Below are 18,662 nucleotides of genomic sequence, written 5' to 3' on the forward strand. Positions count from 1 at the left end.
TGTGTGAATACTGTCAAGGCATTATCGCTCTTCATAATGTATGTTCTGCGGGTCAGTATGTCTCTAAATTATCATCACATCACGACAAAATATTATATTGATTCAAAATACAGATAGGTCTATTTGCATTAATAACATTTTCGTGATTATGAAAGCACTTTTCGAGGTTTTCTAACCGATAACTACATCATACTGTACATAACAGCATTTTTGTCGTTCATGATAGTGTACGTTTGATACTAGGTAGCAGAACACCAGGAGAAATAAACCTTTAATATACGCATAATTCTGGTTAGCACTGCGATGTTAAGCCTTCAGTGGCTTACTTACTATTTTTTCTTCAAATATAGGGTCTTTACAAAAAAGTGCGGATTTCATAAAGTATTAAAATAGTAATTTCTTGCCTTACACGGGCGCAATTTCCGCCGCTCGCAGGAGCAGCTGTCCAAGGTTGTCTTTAACGAATCCACAAATAATTGCACACCACCCTGTTTCGTAATTCTCTGCTTCCTTTAGCCACTGTCTTTCGCTGAAATGCCTCGCTCACTCTCATATGATTGTCATTGCCCACAAATGTACGTCCTGAGAACGTTACTTTCGTGAAGCTCGTGCTTTTAGAACTGAATTGCCACCCTTTAAGTCACTCATTTCGTCATTGTCGTGTTATGAGAGAAAAATGAAATCTGCAACATATATGCATCGTTCTATGTAGAAGTGCCGTAATTCTGATGAATAGAATGAATGTGAGGACACTGGGAACTTTTGCTATGATTTGAAATTCTCTAAATAATCGATTTGCGGGGTTTCTCAACGTAACTCCTGGGGGCCTCCACTCGTCTGTCCTGCCCATTGAATTGCAGGGAACGGTCTTTAGATAAGAAAGCAACATTTCATGTCACAGTGCAACAATGTTATCTCTTCTAGGGAGCACTTTGAGTGTGTTGTAAGCTACAACCTCAGGCTTCTTAACAGTACTCCCGGTGGAATTGTGACGCCAGGAAACAGAATCTTCCAATTAATATAAAGAAAATGGAGGATTTGAAAAATGGAAGGATAAATACCGAATAAAGGTGAAATTCAAAGATTATGGAAAACCGTGTTGTACTTTGATATCACTAACAAAGAGTTTGATTAAAAACGTTGTTCATTTCAAAATCATTTCTACTGTGTGTGCTTTCATATAAACACAATTTCCGTAATTGTTCCTCATTTTTTTAGTAACTGACATGTGAATAATTCTCTACATGAATACTTTAATTCCACATACTATTGTGCGAAGCATTAATCATGTTATGATAAAAAAAATCTTTATTAGTTTTTGAATTCACGTAAGCCATGAACATTTAAACCAGACTACCAAATTTGTAATATTTATACAAACAAATTACTTACCTCCATGATATTCCCAATCTATATTTAAATTTCAGAAGCAATAAAAGCATATAAAAGTTCTCTATTTAATTAACTATTCAGTTCTTCTTGCTTACCACAAACTTACAATTCTTGACTTAAGGGATTAAAAAAAATCCAATTCAAATAACAGATCTGGACACTTCAGATCGGAGACTTCCTATCGCGTTCCTGCAGTCGATAACAAATAGCAATTTCGGACAGCTGGCCTATCAAGTTGCACCCGTGCAAGTTGGGAAATGGCTATTTTATTCGCTTTAGTAAAGGCATTGTATTGGAATAATCAGGTCTGAAACATTTTCCAGCCAATTTCACTTGATCTTCAGTTCAGTACTACAGCATAATCCATAATGGTTTGCTATCAGACCATGTGGACACAGTAGAGCAGTGTCAACTCCCAATGTAAACAATGTTACTAATAAAAAAATCCAGATATTTCACAACAAATTGTTCTTTCTTTGAGTTAACTGAAGGGCAAAAAATGCCTTCAGTTTCACACAACAGACCTTTTTTGCCTCAAAGGTAAATTCCTATCCGACAATTACCGGCTGTTTTCAACTGTTCACAGACATCCCCCAATGATTGAATGAATACAAACACTGTACTTCTGAAAGGTTGCTATATAGATATAGCAAGATAAATACAAAATCTAATCACAACACATGCATAAATCAGTAATGCAGCTATTCGATAAAAACTAACTCAGTACACTGCCAAGTTCAGTCGAATCAATCATTTCAGATAAGCATACAATCACAATTCAGTAGCAATGGACAGCAATTCAGTCCTGATCGAATGCAATGCAGTAGTCCAAATAGTGGACAGTGAACTAATCGGAATATGTCGTAGTTGAGCCTAGAAAAACCGCTATGCGATAATATTTCAACTTAGAACTCTGGCCAGAAAGGTTCTGTCATCTAAGGTTCAGTATTGCACGAACTGTATCAACGAATTGACATGATATAGGATTCTGGGGCTTATGCCAAGTCAAGAAAACTTGCTTGATTGTTGCTTAAAGGGGCGTAACATCGAAGGTCATCGGCGCTGTCAAGAAAACAAGGTGAAACTCTTTTCTCCGCATCTTTAGAAGAAAATATCGACTGTTCACGAGGAAGACTTCTCAAAGAATGAACTTTGAATTTATACGTGAATAGTGGAAGTGGAAGTGGTACGTTTATTCGTCACCAGATGGTGCACCGTAAACGGTTCAGCGCTAGCATTCGAAGTGGAAGCTGACGGAACCGTGAGAACCAGTCTGAGAGAGGGCCACATAACAGGTGTATACATATTATGAAAGTATGACACTGACACAAGCCTACACTGAAACGACTGGCGGTGAGGAACGTACGAATTTGGAAAACACCGAAACGAAATAACAATAGTGAAGATATCCTTAATGGCTGGCAACCACGTATTACTTCATTCATAGTCAGTGTCCCTGTTGAAATTGTTAGGATTTCTACGTATTTCCACAGCTTCTCGTATAATCCTGGTCCTGCAGTGTCGACTGTGGGTAAGAGCTGGAGAATCTTGGGACACGACATCATGACCCGACGATAGGGCGTGCTCAGCTATTACTGATTTGTCTGGCTGGTTGGGACGAATATTTCGTTCGTGTTCCTTGATACGAGTACCAATAGACCGACACGTTTCACCAATATATTTCTTCCCGCAAGTATAGGGAATTTGTTATACCCCAGGATAGAAACGTGGGGACTGTTTGTGCTTGCTTTTACCTAGACCGTGAACAATTTTAGTGACGGTGCCAAACACGGATTTTATATTGTGTTTGAATTTTCACTTGAAGTGATTCATTTGTTGCGGGCCAGTAACTTCCTGACAACATTCTCCGAAAACGGTATTTCGATATGTTGCTTAGAAGTATAACTGTTCTTTCTTTAAAGATATATGACATAATATTTCGGAAATGACTGATTCAGTTTTACTCTCAATAACCCAACAGAAATAAATGTTTACAATACGAAAGTAGAGATGGCAATAAAACTTCTTGTACTCCTGAGTACTGTGCATTCCCGCTAAAGAACAAACATAAATCCGTTTTCTCTACCACCGAAGTCATTTAGGAGTCAATAATAGCAGGGGGTGTTTATTTCAAGACATATGACTTTTTTAAATGCAGTCTACTAAAACCCTTGATATATTCTACAGCGTCCCTCTAATGTTTTTCGGAGCCGTTAGATAGGAATTAAAAATCATAGAAATATTGAGAGGGCACACGGTGCGAGGAATTGCGGACGTCATGTCCTAGCTAGCACGCTGTCAATGTACACGACTGCACACCATGCCGGCGTCCATTCCACTCAGCTGACCGAAGTACGGGTAGCCGCTCTTCGCCTCAGAAGGTGAGTGTGGCGTTAGGTTGGCTCCGTAGTGACTGGCTCCACTGGCGAAGAGACTGCAACAACAGAAAAACAAGGAACATTAGAAATATCAGTCCATGGAATACTTTTGGAGCATAGCTTGAGCTCCTGGCAATAGTTAAAAGCGACGGCGTTATCACCAGCCAGAGAGTGGAAAATACGGCTTACATGTCAAATGTTTTGTTTATCTATTTGTGTATATAAACAGTGTTTGTGGACAAATGCGGGAGTTTTCGTATACAGCCTCACCGCTCGAGCGCGGTGGGATGGCTTACCCGCAGCTCACCTGGCTGTCGGGCTCGCTTCCTGTCCTTCACTTCCCACGCTGTAGGTCAAGTATTACTGCCGCAGGTGATTAATGTCGCCATCTATCTTTAACTGTCTGTAATGTAGAATATGGAAGAAAATCACTACAATTATATTTCCGATACTTTAATTTCAGCTGTGGTTTGTTAAACTGAAGGTTTATATAATGTACTATGGTCTGCCAGGTTTCTAATTTTGATAATTATGCACAATACGAGAGATGTACGTTTGCTAGGCTACTGCATGTGATTACGTCTGATTGGACGACAGACGAAAGAGTTTCCATTCAAGCATATTCTCAGTCCTTCATATTCTGCTTGTGTTGGACTCCACTCTGGGGCATGTTTTGCATAAGCTGATGGCTCCTTCACAATACTTGGCCGGTCAAGAGAAGCAGTAACCATTCCTTGCGACAGTGGCACCTGCAATGTCTCCCGGCTCTTTAGTACACATAGGCTGAAATAAACTTTTATGCCACGTCTATAACGAAATTCTTTACCCAGAATTCGAAACGTGCTGAATAAGAAAGTGGCCAGAATAAATGCTGACGCTATGGAGACGGTGTGTGACTAAGATGTAAAGAGTGGCCAATCATGAAGGAATCAAACCTCGCCTCGTATATCACAATGCTCTTCGTGTTCATCACGTTCCTTAAGACAGATCACACCTCCCAGCCACGTATGAATATGCAGTCCATCAGAACAATTTTCCTTGTGTTCAATTTTCTATGCGATTGTATAAAGGAAAATAACCTTACCGTCCCGCACTCTAGGAATGTATGTTTGCACGACTTATTTACGCACGCCTACAGTTTAATGTACTTAAGAGTCATTTTCCTTTACACGTTAACATATGAAAATGAACACAAGGAAACTTGTTCTTATGGACGGTACATCGATATGTGGCTTGGAGGCGTGACGACTCTCAAGGGAAATAATGGATAGGAAGAGCATTGTGATAAACGTGGTTTGACTTCTTCAACGACGAAATGACAGAAATGTAATTTATGAGCAACACAGCTTGACAGATAAAATAACATATGACAATACTTCCGCATCTCACTGCCGGGTCCATGGGCATAATGTCTCGTCGGACTACGGAACTCTGCTACTAAAGTTGCATTAGCTTAGTGGGGGAGATACAGGGACTAAAGTGCTGTCATTGACCAAAGCGCTGTTCTTGATTATTGCTTTATCAATCGGCAACTGCATTCGATACGTCCCGGGATAACTACAGTTGAGCTCTTGGGTACAAGACAAAGCAATCGGATGGTTCCTCTGCGGCTACTCACCCAGTAGCAGCCGCGGGAGCAAAAACAAGACAATGACAGGTATTACGGCCGGCTTTTTATTACTGCAGCGGCAGCTAATACCAGGGTCTGCTTCGTGTCTAGCGTGTAATCTGGAGGGCCGCAGTAAGCTGTACGCGACCAAAACACGTCTTATTATAGTACTTGGCTCAAATTAATACGTCCATTACTCAAATGATAACATTGCGCAATCTGCATCGAACATCTGCATCAAAATATCTCTTTCAGAGGGAAATATTACACACTTCCCAAAAAATTGAGACTATAACGTTTCTTCCATTGCTCACATCACGAAACAATTTAACCTTTACTTACGAAAGTAAATCAAATTGCTGATAATACTTCTCTGCACACAATCAATTCGACTAATTCTAGTACAAATGGAATTCAAAGTAATGGTAAAGTATAGGGCTAGTACAATCATTGTTGCCAACCAAGAATGACTTAATATCACAGCAGATTCGATAAAATTTTGCTTCATTCTACTTCGTGAGAAGTCTAGGGTTTCAATGCCGTACTAACACATCGAAGCTTTTCGACGATGAGCGACGAGAGACAGCGGCCCTGGCCTTATTTAAAATACACCCGAAGCATTTACTTGAAATGGGGAAACCATACAAATCCACCTTCATAAAGGCCAAACAAGGAATTCGAACCCGCCATCTCTGAATGTAAGGTGCCATGTACCGTGGTCCTAACCATACTGTCAACACGCTCGGTATTCATTATTATTATTATTATTATTATTATTATTATTATTATTATTATTATTATTATTATTATTATTATTATTATTATTATTTCTTAATCTGCTTACCCTGCGGGGTTGCTTCTCTCTCGGACTCAGCGAGGGATCCCACCTCTACCGCCTCAAGCGCAGTGTCCTGGAGCATGAGACTTTGAGTCGGGTATCCAACTGGGAAGGAGGGCCAGTACTTCGCCGAGGCGGCCCCGTCTGCTATGCTAAGCAGGGACTTGTGGCGAGATGGGGAGAATGGAAGAGGGAGAGAAAAGGGCCGTGGCCTTAAGTTAGGTACAATCCCTGCATTTGCCTGGAGGAGAAGTGGTAAACCACGGAAAACCACTTCCAGGATGACTGAGGTGCTAGTCGAACCGATCTCTACTCAGCTGACCTTCAGAGGCAGCCGGGAATCGAACCCGGACCTCCGGGGTTGGTAGCTAATCACACTAACCACTACACCAGAGAGTCGGACCGTTATTATTATTATTATTATTATTATTATTATTATTATTATTATTATTATTATTATTATTATTATATAATTTCGTGTGGCTATTTCTAACCAAGTGCAGCCCTTGTACGGCAGACCCACCGCGGCATCTGCCATGTGCAGGTTGCTGCGTGTTATTGTGGTGGAGGATAGTGTCATGTGTGGTGTGCGAGTTGTAGGAATGTTGGGGACAGAACAAACACCCAGCCCCCGAGCCATTGGAATTAACCAATAAAGGTTGCAATCCCCGACCCGGCCGGAAATCAAACCCGGGACCCTCTGAACCGAAGGCCAGTACGCTGACCATTCAGCCAACGAGTCGATCTCAACTGTTTGTCTTCTTGCGTGCCCACCAGGTTTTCATCCTTTCGGAGTGGCTTTCTTCCATATATCAGAATGGACATGCTTCAGTCGAGTTGGGACTTCTTCTTGATGAACCTGTCTTAAGTTTGTGTTTCCTTATCGATCTGCACCAACCATGGAGGAATCGTTTTCAGACTTCTGAAATAGGATAAGAAATGTTTACATATTCTTTCAGGTGGCAATCTGAAGAGGTGGCCGTTAAAAGTTACAGTTATCCTTGTCTTCCGGATTGCGCTTGATATCTGTTCGGTGTGGGTGTAACACCATCCTTGAGGTTGGGACCAATCGTCCTTTCCTTAATTGCCAGATTTTGAAGCAGACTATATGATCGAAGTGTTAAACAATCTGTTGCATAATATGCTTCAAGTCGAATTACAATTTGAATTATTATTATCATAATTATCTCCTATGGGGCTGCCTAGCCGAGGGGATAAATGTGTGGAGGGTTCATCCAAACGGCTGCGGGTTCGATTCCCTGTCAGGACGCCGCAAATTTTAAGAAACGACATATCCACTTCTGGAACGGAACATGGTCCTGAGGTTCACTGAGCATGCAACAGAAATGAGTACCATGTTAATTGAATACCGCCTCCAAGTCCAAGGACCTTCGTGGCTTTCCCTTTTTATTTTCATCGGACTCGACAGTAATTCATTTCTCTCCACAGAGCCGAATCACTGGCGTTCGAGAGACGAGCCTGTGGGTAGAGACGGCTGGGTGGTTTCGTAAGAGGCGTCTTAAAGGGGAATATCGACAGGCTCTTCCCATGGGAGCGTAGCTTCGTGACCACGAGATCTTGAACTACGTCTGACATTGCTTTCAGTCACTTGTTTCAGGCTCCTAACTTTCTGATTTCCTTACCGACCTCCCTTGGCCAATCCCCCTTCTCTTCCAACACCATTTGTGAGGCCTAGAGAGTCTCACCGCCCTCTAAGACTCTTCCCTTTCTTTGGCCGATACATTCATTCTTCAAAGTTTGGACTTCTTCCATTTCTTCTTCTGACTAGTGTTAAGAATGGTTGAACAGTTGCCCTTCCTCTTCAATCAATAACCACAGGGAGTTAACCAATTGCTGGGCAACACTACTCTGGGGAGAAGGAACAGGGAACGGAAGTGAACTAAACGAGGAATGGGAGGAGCCGGAATCGCCGACGGAGGAAGATGAAATGTGAGGTCACCTCATTGAGAAAACCAAATAAGGACGAAGAGTGGGGTCGTCCCATTCCAGAAGAAGTAAATTACCCGAACTGAAACATACGCTATTAGAACTGAAGCTTGCAAGGCTGGTGAGGAGGCTTCCCTGCCTGAAGTAAAAGCACGATGAGAAAACGTCATCCTCCATTAACATCTGGACTTAGGGTATGTTACAACGAAGTAGGCCTACTGAGAGAGGTGAGTGAAAAAGAGCAGTCGCATTAATATTATATCGAGAAAGTGAAATAAAGTTAGCTGCAAGAAAACAAAGTATTTTTGAAGGAAGAGTTGCTGGGAAGAGGAGGTGAGTTAAGAAGTGTTAAGGTAGCCGCTTGGTGATACACAAAGACACAACAGCGTTTCGACGAAGATGATGGAAGAGAAAGTTCTCGCTGTGAGAGGAAAATGGAGACCACATAAAATAATAAAGAATATGCAGTGAAGATATGAAAAAGACGGTGGCAAAGCAAATGGTGTCAAATTTTTTTCTGGGAATATCAAGCCATCATAAATATATCAGTCAATAAATAACTGATAACTTGCATCTAAAGACATCTGAATGGGGCTTGGGAGTCGACGAGTCTAGAAACCAGTGACGAGATAAGGCCATCAATGCTTCACTTCTCATCACAGCCTGCACGGTTGCTAGGTAACATCGCGTCACATATCGCTAGCAGATTTCCAGATGGCCCGCAACGATCAGACATATTTATTCAAAGGTGAAGATTGGTTGCAGTGAAAAGAAGAAGAACATCAATATGCATAAATCAGTGTCTATCATCATATCTAAACGTCAACTTACTGATAACCTAATGTCTGTTTCAGCGGAAATATAACAGCGATACCGCAAGATGAGTCCATCAGATATCTTGCAGGGAACTTTCGGAACGGAATTCCATTTGACACGCACACAACGATGCAGGAGTCACTCCTCCTTCAGTTTCACCGTCATAAACTCTTCCACATGTCCAACATATTTATCCATTTCACACAGTTGCGCTAAACTGTATTCCTCTGAAATTTCTTAAAGACAGCGTCAAAATGATAAAATGCACGCTGAAAGAAATCCTCCAGCTTCCTGCCGACACACCTGACGGTATGATACAAAGGAATTTCAAAGATCTAGGACTTTTCCGATCATAGTGGTAAGTGTCCTGTAACAGATTAGCGCCCTTTTACCCTACAAATAAATGGCAACCCTTACATTTTGGGAAGTAGACATCTCTCTGAGAAGAGTAACAAATGCTTACAAAACCTGCACATTTCACCTTGTGTCAGCTTATTAAATTTCAAAAATGGTCTTTTGTATTCCAATATAATAAGACAATTACTGAGAGATCACCTGTTTCAAAAATCGTGCCAGCTTCCTTTAAAGGGAAAAGGTCTAGAGAAAACCTTTCGGCGAACTGTTGGATAATACACAATGATGGCCTGTCTTGCAGTGCCTGGCTTGATGCTCTAAAGATGACCTCTAATGTGCCAGGCACGTCCCAGGACAATACCGTTGTCGGCATTGCCACAAGTTACAAACCCCTGGGATATTGTCCCTGCAACTTGCTAGACACCATGCGATACGGAGCACCATCGCTCTGTCATTGCGAGACGCTGGTTACACAGTTCACGAAGAGGTCCGTGGATTGTCGGAGAACAGCAGTACCCGTAGGGTTGATATGATGGCCTTAAAAAATATCACCAACGGATATATTACTGATCCTACGGTTCGGTGTGAATCGCACTGTAATCAGTCCAGTGAAGTACACGAGGAAAAGACAAGCATCTACGAACCAAATGTCCCCTCCTACCGACGTGAATACGGACCGGATAACATCGAGGTTATAGGCCTCATGATCGGCGCGAGAGGAACAATTCCTAACTTCTTCGAAGAATTCCGATCAAGGTTCAATATATCAGAGTCGTTAACAAAAAATGTGTTCCTCAAAGCCTTGAAAGGTTCATTATCCATACTGAGAAATCATTTATATAGTCCTAAATATATATAGTATAGTTTGTCCTGATGGGGGAAGTGTTCAGTCTTTGTGAATAAATGTCTATATGATGATGATTATTATTTGGGAAAAGCAAAGCCAGCTTACGCCTTTACGCGAGTGTTTACCAGCCAAGTTTTACGAACAGTTGAAATCACAGACACGTGGATTTTCCCTTAGGAATTCTAGGTGCACTGGCATCCACTGAAGTAGTGGCCACATGGGTAAGAACCCAGTGATGACCTCAGTAAACTGTCACGTCCCTCAGTAGGGAGGGGGATTTCGTTACGCAGTGTAATTAATGTCATCGTATATCATAAGGCAGACGCAATACAAACCCCTATTACAATAACGAAAATGGAATGTTTTATATATTAATTTCTCAGAGCGAAGGCTGGTTTGATCCTCAATAGATCCCCCATCAGATTTCATATATAGCCTAGGTCTCACTAGGAAAATTAGGACTGAGGTATTTTCTCGTTGCTTTCCACATTGGGGCAGAAGTTACGTACGGTAAATCAAAACTCAACGTCAAAATCTCAGAAATGAGAGGAAAAATCTCTTAATGAACTCCTAGGAATCCTTATCACATCTAATCGAAAACGTGGAAGATGTAGTGGCTAGAATAATCGGGGAGAAGATGTCTTAAAGAAGTAAAAGAGAATTGTAACTCCTAAACCAACCTAATTGAAAGCAAGGAAGCAATTAGTTAATTAAATAAAATTACATTACTACGTTATAGCGTAGTCTTTAACTCGTTGCCACAAACATTGGTATTATTCGTATGAGTGAATTAGAACTCTTAAAAGTATTACAATTAAAAAACATTATTGCAAATCTTGGAGTAACACTATATTAATTTCATAGAACGAAGCAGATTCTTCTTTCACCGAGCGGATTAGGGTCGCCCAGCTGTGAGCTTGCGCTCGGAAGATAGTGGGTTCGAAACCTACTACCGGCAGCACTGAATATGTTTTCCGTGGTTTCTCATTGTCACACCAGGCAAATGTTGGGCTGTACCTTAATTAAAGACACGGTCGCTTCCTTGGCACTCCTAGCCCATCGCAGCCATAAGGCCTATCTGTGTCGGTGCGACGCAAAGCTAATTGTGGACTTCTTTGGAGGGAGTGAAGGGGAACATTTGTAGAATACATGTTCTTGGACAAATACTGGGTCCCTTTCATACAGTTTCAAACGCATATATTTGATAAAATTCTATATAAAATAATTATTTCTCTGGCATTGCAAATATGGCAAGCTCCTCAATTTGAGTCGCAGGCCCGGAAGCAAACCCTTTTTTTTTTTTTTTTCGAAAAGAAACATTTTCTCTGCCAATTCTACTGCACCATCTTTCTTACAGATCATCCCTGATACACCGGAGGCCATACGGAAGAGAAAGAACGGGCTGATACTGGCCTCTCCGGAGCTCAGCAGGTTATTTAATGCGCTGAAGAGTCAGCAACACATCCATTACTGTAGAATACAACAGCCATCCCTGTTGACTGCCATGAGTATAATACGAACGTTTTCTTTCAACCAAGGAACTCCTTTTTGTCGATGGGACTTGACAGCATTCTTCTCGTAGCACGTGGCTGAGAGATCCATTGTCCAACAACCATTGCTACATCTCGCGTGCCATACATCATGTTCTCTTATCCTCTTGAGTACGCCCTTGAGCGTAATGACACCGGGCTACAAAATGTACCTTCTATTAATATAAACATAGCCTATGTTTTATAAACTGATCTTTTAACTGATTATGAAATGATTTTTTATTGTTTCAATGATCGACGTTGCGCGAGCAAAACCTCGTATCCCACAATCCTCTTCCGATCTGTTATACTGGTCACGCCTCCCAGCCACACATGGATATACAGGCCACCAGAACAAATTTCGTTGTGTTCATGTTCCTGTGCTGTTTTGTAAAGGAAAATGAACCAGGAATGCATTATACTGTAAGAGTGTGTAAATATACAGTACGGTACAATGAATTTCTTTTTTTTTTTTTTACGTAGTGGCATAGGAAAATGAACTCAACGAATATTGTTCTGATGGACTGCATATCCATGTGTAGCTGGGAGGCGTGACCAGTCTTAAAGGAAATACTAGACAGGAAAAGCCGAGATATTGCTCGCGTACCGTCACCGTCCTTACAGTATTTTATATGGTGAGTTTTTTGGTGGATTATAGTCATATACAGTACATCAATCATATAAAAAGGAGCTGCTTAATCAGGGTGAAAAAGGCGTCCTCGGTTCACTCTCAAGGACAATGGTTTGATTCCCCGTCGGGAGATGGAAAATAATTACAAACAAGATTTCCACTTGTGGAGAAGTTCACTAAGTCTGGCTAAACATTCTGTCCCACTTCATGGCCAGGTTATGGATTGTAGAAACTTTTACCTTTCTATAGCAACCGTCAGTTTTTCAACTTCTGGTCAAATAGGATTTATATAGTTATGTCATTGAATATTATCTGCCTATGTGGATCCGTGGTAGAGTGTCGGCCTCCAGATCCCAAGATAGAGGGTTCAAACCCGGCAGAGGTAGTCGGATTTTTGAAGGGCGGAAAAAAGTCCATTCGATACTCCATGTCGTACGATGTCGGCATGTAAGAGATCTCTGGTGACACATTTGGTATTTACCCGACCAAATTCATTAAATCTCAGCCATAGACGCCCAAGAAAGATCCGGTTTACTCTGTCTGCCATCTAGTGGGCCTAGAGTAAAACGGAACGTCGAAATTGACGAGCAGACAGCCAGATGGCGTCAAATCTAAATGTCTGCACACGGTAGCTGAGGCCATACGATCATTATATTATTATCATAGAGTATCACGACCGCATCGTAATCGAAAGATGGTGACAGTGTCACTAGTTTTTCAGAGCCTCATTAAACAGTAATCAAGAAACTAAATACAGTCTGGCTATATTTTCGAGCACTGACTTTAAATAAGGGCATTTAAAAAAATATTTCTCTCACGGACTGTTTTTGAAATGAGTGTACATTAGGTTCTCAAACCGTGGGGCTCGAATTACTGAAATGGGGGTCCGATTGGCCATTTTTGTCCTGTACTTAACATCTCTTCAACACGTACTAAATGTACGACCTATAGGTTGAAAGTCAGTTTAGATAATTATATCATGATTATGTTGCGAAATAAAGGTATAATCACTCTGTATTTTTGTTCATACTGCTTAACAGACTGTTAATATTTACAATATCAGACCTGAAATTAGTTTCAACACTTGTAGTTGGCGAATATGTACGTGAATGAAACAATATTTTTGAAGTCACGTGCAATTAACTTTTATCTGTGAAGAAAAGTAAATATTCAAATCCTTAAATAGAAATTTATTCTTCTATGTATGTATTTTCTCTCTCGCCTACTTTTCTAGGTTAATTTCAATATTTAGGTGTAGGAAAGATCCCTGCATCCCCACTACCCCCGTTTCAGTAATTCGAACCCCACAGTTTGAGAACCTAATGCACACTAATTTCAAAAACAGTCCGTGAGAGAAATATTTTTTTAAATGCCCTTATTTAAAGTCAGTGCTCGAAAATATAGCCAGACTGTATTTAGCTTCTTGATTGGTGCTAGATGAGGCTCTGAAAATCTAGTGACACTGTCACTATGTTCCACCAAGTGCCGCAGCTGAGGGTAGTTGAGCTGGGCTAAAATCCTCAGACGGCCTTCTGACTCCAACTTGGCAGGGTCGATCCCATCTCAGTCCGGTCGTATTTGAAGGTGGTCAAATATGTCAGCCTCGTAACGGTAGATTTATTGGCAATCAAAAGAACTCCTGCGGGACTAAATTCTGGCACCTCGGCGTCTCCGTAAACCGTAAAAATAGTTAGTGGCACGTAAAGCGAATAACATGATTATTATTATTGATTTCTTTATAGCCGGGCTGAGTTGCTCAGACGGTTGAGGCGCTGGCCTTCTGACCCCAACTTGGCAAGTTCGATCCTGGCTCAGTCCGGTGGTATTTGAAGCTGCTCAAATACGTCAGCCTCGTGTCGGTAGGTTTACTGGCACGTAAAAGAACTCCTGAGGGACTAAATTTCGGTAGCTTGGCGTCTCCGAAAACCGTAAATGAGTAGTTAGTGGGAGGTAAAGCAAATAGCATTATTATTATTTCTTTATAGTTAGTATTCTTGAAATGAAGACTTATGTCCTTATTGCTATGATCACTAAACCAACAGTCACACAAGACTGCAGATCTCCTTGCTTACCTACGGAAATTCCTCATGTTGAACTGTGTTATAGGCCAGACTCGCAGTAGAGGAGTAACATCTTATCCGAAGGCCTCGTGTTTGTTTCCTGGCTCGTCCAAGTAATTTAATCGTGGACTGAGGACTCTGTTTCAAGGATCCATCTGAGTGGTAGTCTGATATGAAAGGAAACAGATTCGGTCTACAAAACGAAGCAATATGGCCGAGGAAGTCTTCAAACTGATTTCGTGACTCTTCGGTTTGATAGGCAGTATTTGTCTTGGTTGTTCAATGCCTTTAATGACCTATATCGTCGTTGTTCGGACAAAAGGTCATATCTCCCAATGCTCTTCCTATCCATTATTTCCTTAAGACTGGTCACACCTCCCAGCCACATACGGAGCAATTTTCGTTGTGTTCATTTTCGTATACTGTACTAGATTGTAGAGGAAAATGAACTTTAAGTACATTATACTATAGGAGCGCGTAAATACGACATGAAAACATACATTCCTAGAGTGCGGTACGGTAAGGAAAATGAAGACATCGAAAATTGTTCTGATGGACTAAATACACAAATGTGGCTAGAAGGCGTGAGCAGTCTTAAGGGAGATGTAACCTTTTGCCCGAAGAGCGGCGGTATGTTCCAGAGAGTACGGGTTCTGGCTACTCTCTGTGGGTAGAGGCTATAGAATTCGCCCTCGGCTTGGAAGCGAGGTTTCTCGTTCTACTCTTGTCCTCTTCTGACCCCGACAGTATCAGGTGTGCGAGACCGAAGGAGTATTTCATTTTCGCGCCCTTCGGGTCTCTTCCCTTTCTATAGGCGATCGCTTCTTTCTTCGAAGGGTGAGACTTCTTCTTAGGGTGGCTGCACATTTGTATTTCCTTAAAACAATCATCACCACCACCATGTACGAAAAATTGACGTATAATAATGTAATTTGTTTTACGTCCCACTAAGCTACATTTCCATGGTTTTTGAAGACGCCTTGGTGCCGGAATTTTGTTCCACAGAGGTTCTTTTACGTGCCAGTAAATCTGTTAACGAGAGACTCGCGTATTCCAAATACAATCGGACTGAGTGAAGATCGAAGCTGCCAAGCTGGGCACAGAAGGTCAGCACTCTACTCAGCCCTCGCTAAATTGAGGTATAATGGGCATTTAATTCGAATTTATTCAAATTTGTAGATTAGAAAACATAGATTTATCATTATTTCAAAACACACATCCGCAAAGGTGTTACTGACAAGCTCGTACGGGAGTCCCCAACCCCTTCTAGAACACGACTGCAGTAAAATACGTGCAATTAGTTTAGAAGTATGCGATACAAATGACCACCTGATATTTAATTGTGTTTGTTTGAAATTTGCGCTGTAATCTAACTGCACTAATGAAGGCGTGTCAGATGAGCAGGGAGATACAGTTCTCAAATTATAGTAATTTTATTGATGCACACAGTGTATTATTACGGCCTAATTTCAGGTCGTACGCTGTAACGTTTTCACAAATGATCTCGACACGACAAGCACCAGGTTCTGTTCTTGTTTTACATTCGAATGTGACACAAGTAAGTCATACTTACAGAATCAGTCCAACTTACCCAATGGATGCCCTACTCGGAACAAAAGGACATCCGACATCATCTTATGTCCTATGTCCATATTCGCATATTTATTTAATTTATTTATTTATGTATCTATTTAAATAACGAAGTGAACTTCGACGAAAAGGGAAGATTAAAGGCAGGAAACAGGTGCTTCACTGTGAGTTTCACAAATAGGAAAAATCCTCTCAGTTTTAATTAAAGTGTTGTTGGGGTGAAAGTTCCTTATGGGGTCACTGTAAGTACATAAGGAAAGATCTTCATTGGGGTAATCACATAAATGGGATTGTAAACAAAGGGTGTAGTTCTCTTCACATGGTTATGAGGGTATTTAGGGGTTGTAGTTAGGATGTAAAGGAGAGGATAAATAAGTCTCTGGCAGAGTACGGTTAGAGTTAGATTTATGGTAATCAGCAAGTAAAAAATCCCAACGGTAATATCACACCGGACAGAAACAAAGGATGTCAAGTTTCAAGTACTTAGTATGCTGTCTAACACAAGAATGGGATTTGGGTAATGAAATCAAAACCACAATTGCAAGAAGTGTTTTTCCAAACTAAAACTTCTTTGGTGCAGGCCCTTGTGACATCCGGTTGGTTTAGGTCTTTTTTCCACATCGTCGCGCCATCATACGCTAGAGTATGATTCCAGTGTATGTGACCCTCACCGGGATTACTTGATTGAAGAAATGGGAAAAATCCAAAGTAAAGCAGCTCAGTTTGTTCTGGGTGATTTCCGACAAAAGAGTAGCGTTACGAAAATGTTGCAAAGTTTGGTCTGAGAAGACTTGGGAGAAAGGAGACGTGCTGATCGACTAAGTGGTATGTTCTGAGCTGTCAATGGACAGATGGCGTGGAATGACACCCTTACACCCTTACTACATCCCTAAATACTCTCATATCCATGTGAAGAGATATGTAACAAGCTCGTTAATATGATAATCCCAGTGAAGATTAATCATTTCTTCTTGCTTTTTGTTTTACAGCAGAGAGACGCCCTGTATAGTTTATCTCTGAAATACCCAGAGCTTGTGAACATGTAATTAGGAAGGTACTATTAACTATTTGCCATGTCCCATTCACTTTATCCGCAATAATTTGAAACGTGCTGTGCCCATCATCACCATGATGTTCTGCCACTATTTACTCTTACTGTTTTGGGATGTGCTGAGGTGCCGAAATTTTGACCCGCAGGAGTTCTTTAACGTGCCACGGGTCTGACGATCAAGTGCCACCATACTGAGCCAGGATCGAACCTGCCAAGTTGGGCTCAGAAGGCCAACGATCGACCGTCTGAGCCGCTCAGCCCGACCATCGACATCTACTTGATGGCGCACCGATGTGCTAGTAGCAATACTCGTATTGCATCTCCTTCTCGGACAGTCAGTGTATTAGGGTCACTGGACATCAACCGAAAAATATTTACAAGGCATGATGAAAGAATTTCGAATTGACACCCATATCGAAGGCTCGTATGTCCCAACGCTCTCCCAGCCACATATGGATATGCAGTCCATCAGAAAACTTCCATTGTATTAATTTTCGTAAGCTGGTTTGTAAAGGAAAATTAACCTTAAGTCCATTATACTGTAGGAGTGCGTAAATACGTCATGCAAACATAATGATCTTCTCCCCCAGAGGCCAAAATACAGTAAATAAATTTATTTCACATCATCATCATCATTTTACAGTTCCAGTTTCCCGCGTACTGTTGGCGAGTCTCTTATTGAGGTACGTTCTGTTGTTAATGACATCCTCCAGTGTCCTTCCCCGATCTGCAATGTCCGTCCGAGGTCTTCGCACCATCCGTTTTCCGTCTCTGCAAGTTAACATGTCGTCGTTGCCGGGACAAAAGCTCCTGTGTGAAAATATTTTTGGAGATATACTGACCCGCAGCACATACAGACTGCCTTGACAATATTCCACCTTAGATGACAGAACCTTACCGGCCAAAGTTCTAAGCTAAAATATTTCACATAGGAGCTTTTGTCCTGGCAGTGACGATACATTCCTAGAGTGTGGTAAGGTAAGTGTATCGCCCGAACGGCGACGAATTATTTAATAACATTAAACCCCACACCAAAAACAACCCTAGAAATTGAAAGCAGCGCTTATGTAGACCAACTGCCATGTACACATATATATCGAAGGAAGAGATTAATATCGATTTACCATGTGCCGGCCATTTCTTCGGCACTATAGGTTCTTTCCAACACGCAGTTCTTTACCAGTACATGCACACATTCACGTATCGCTCAAAACTCATCCGCTGACTTCGTACCGGTTGCGGGATTGGTACACGATTATTGGGTTGTGTTGGAAAGGATTCTCGTTCATGTTATGAACTGGCGTGGAGGAAATATCTTCTTTCTCCGTGGAATTGGAGTAACACGAAAGCTTATATATGAAGAGGAGGAGAAAGTACAATGCAAAGTTTTCTTGATATTAGTCCCCGTTATAACAAAATATTTGAATATTAAGTCATGCAATATTTCTATAATCGATAATCATAGCTTTCTAGTTTAGACCCTATTAACGCGAAATCTAGATGTTGAGACATATAAGCAAGTTTTCATGTCTAGCCATATAACCTATTACTTTTATCTGCATTTAAACACAAAATATGAAATGCAGAAAGAGAATATGTAAACTTCTATATGTGTCAGAG

The 18,662-nt window shown here is 41.2% G+C and overlaps 1 protein-coding gene across 1 annotated transcript in view; it reads right to left on the minus strand.

Annotated features, from left to right (window-relative positions):
• Positions 1-3,690: 3,690 nt before the first annotated feature.
• Positions 3,691-18,662, minus strand: part of LOC136882881 (protein gooseberry-like) — a 351,093-nt gene continuing 336,121 nt past the window's right edge. Inside the window, exon 7 of the mRNA XM_067155157.2 lies at positions 3,691-3,826. Coding sequence (XP_067011258.1) covers positions 3,691-3,826 — 136 coding nt within the window. The remainder of the gene's footprint in view (positions 3,827-18,662) is intronic.

The sequence above is a fragment of the Anabrus simplex genome, chromosome 1, assembly GCF_040414725.1.
Source record: "Anabrus simplex isolate iqAnaSimp1 chromosome 1, ASM4041472v1, whole genome shotgun sequence".
NCBI classification, from domain to species: domain Eukaryota; kingdom Metazoa; phylum Arthropoda; class Insecta; order Orthoptera; family Tettigoniidae; genus Anabrus; species Anabrus simplex.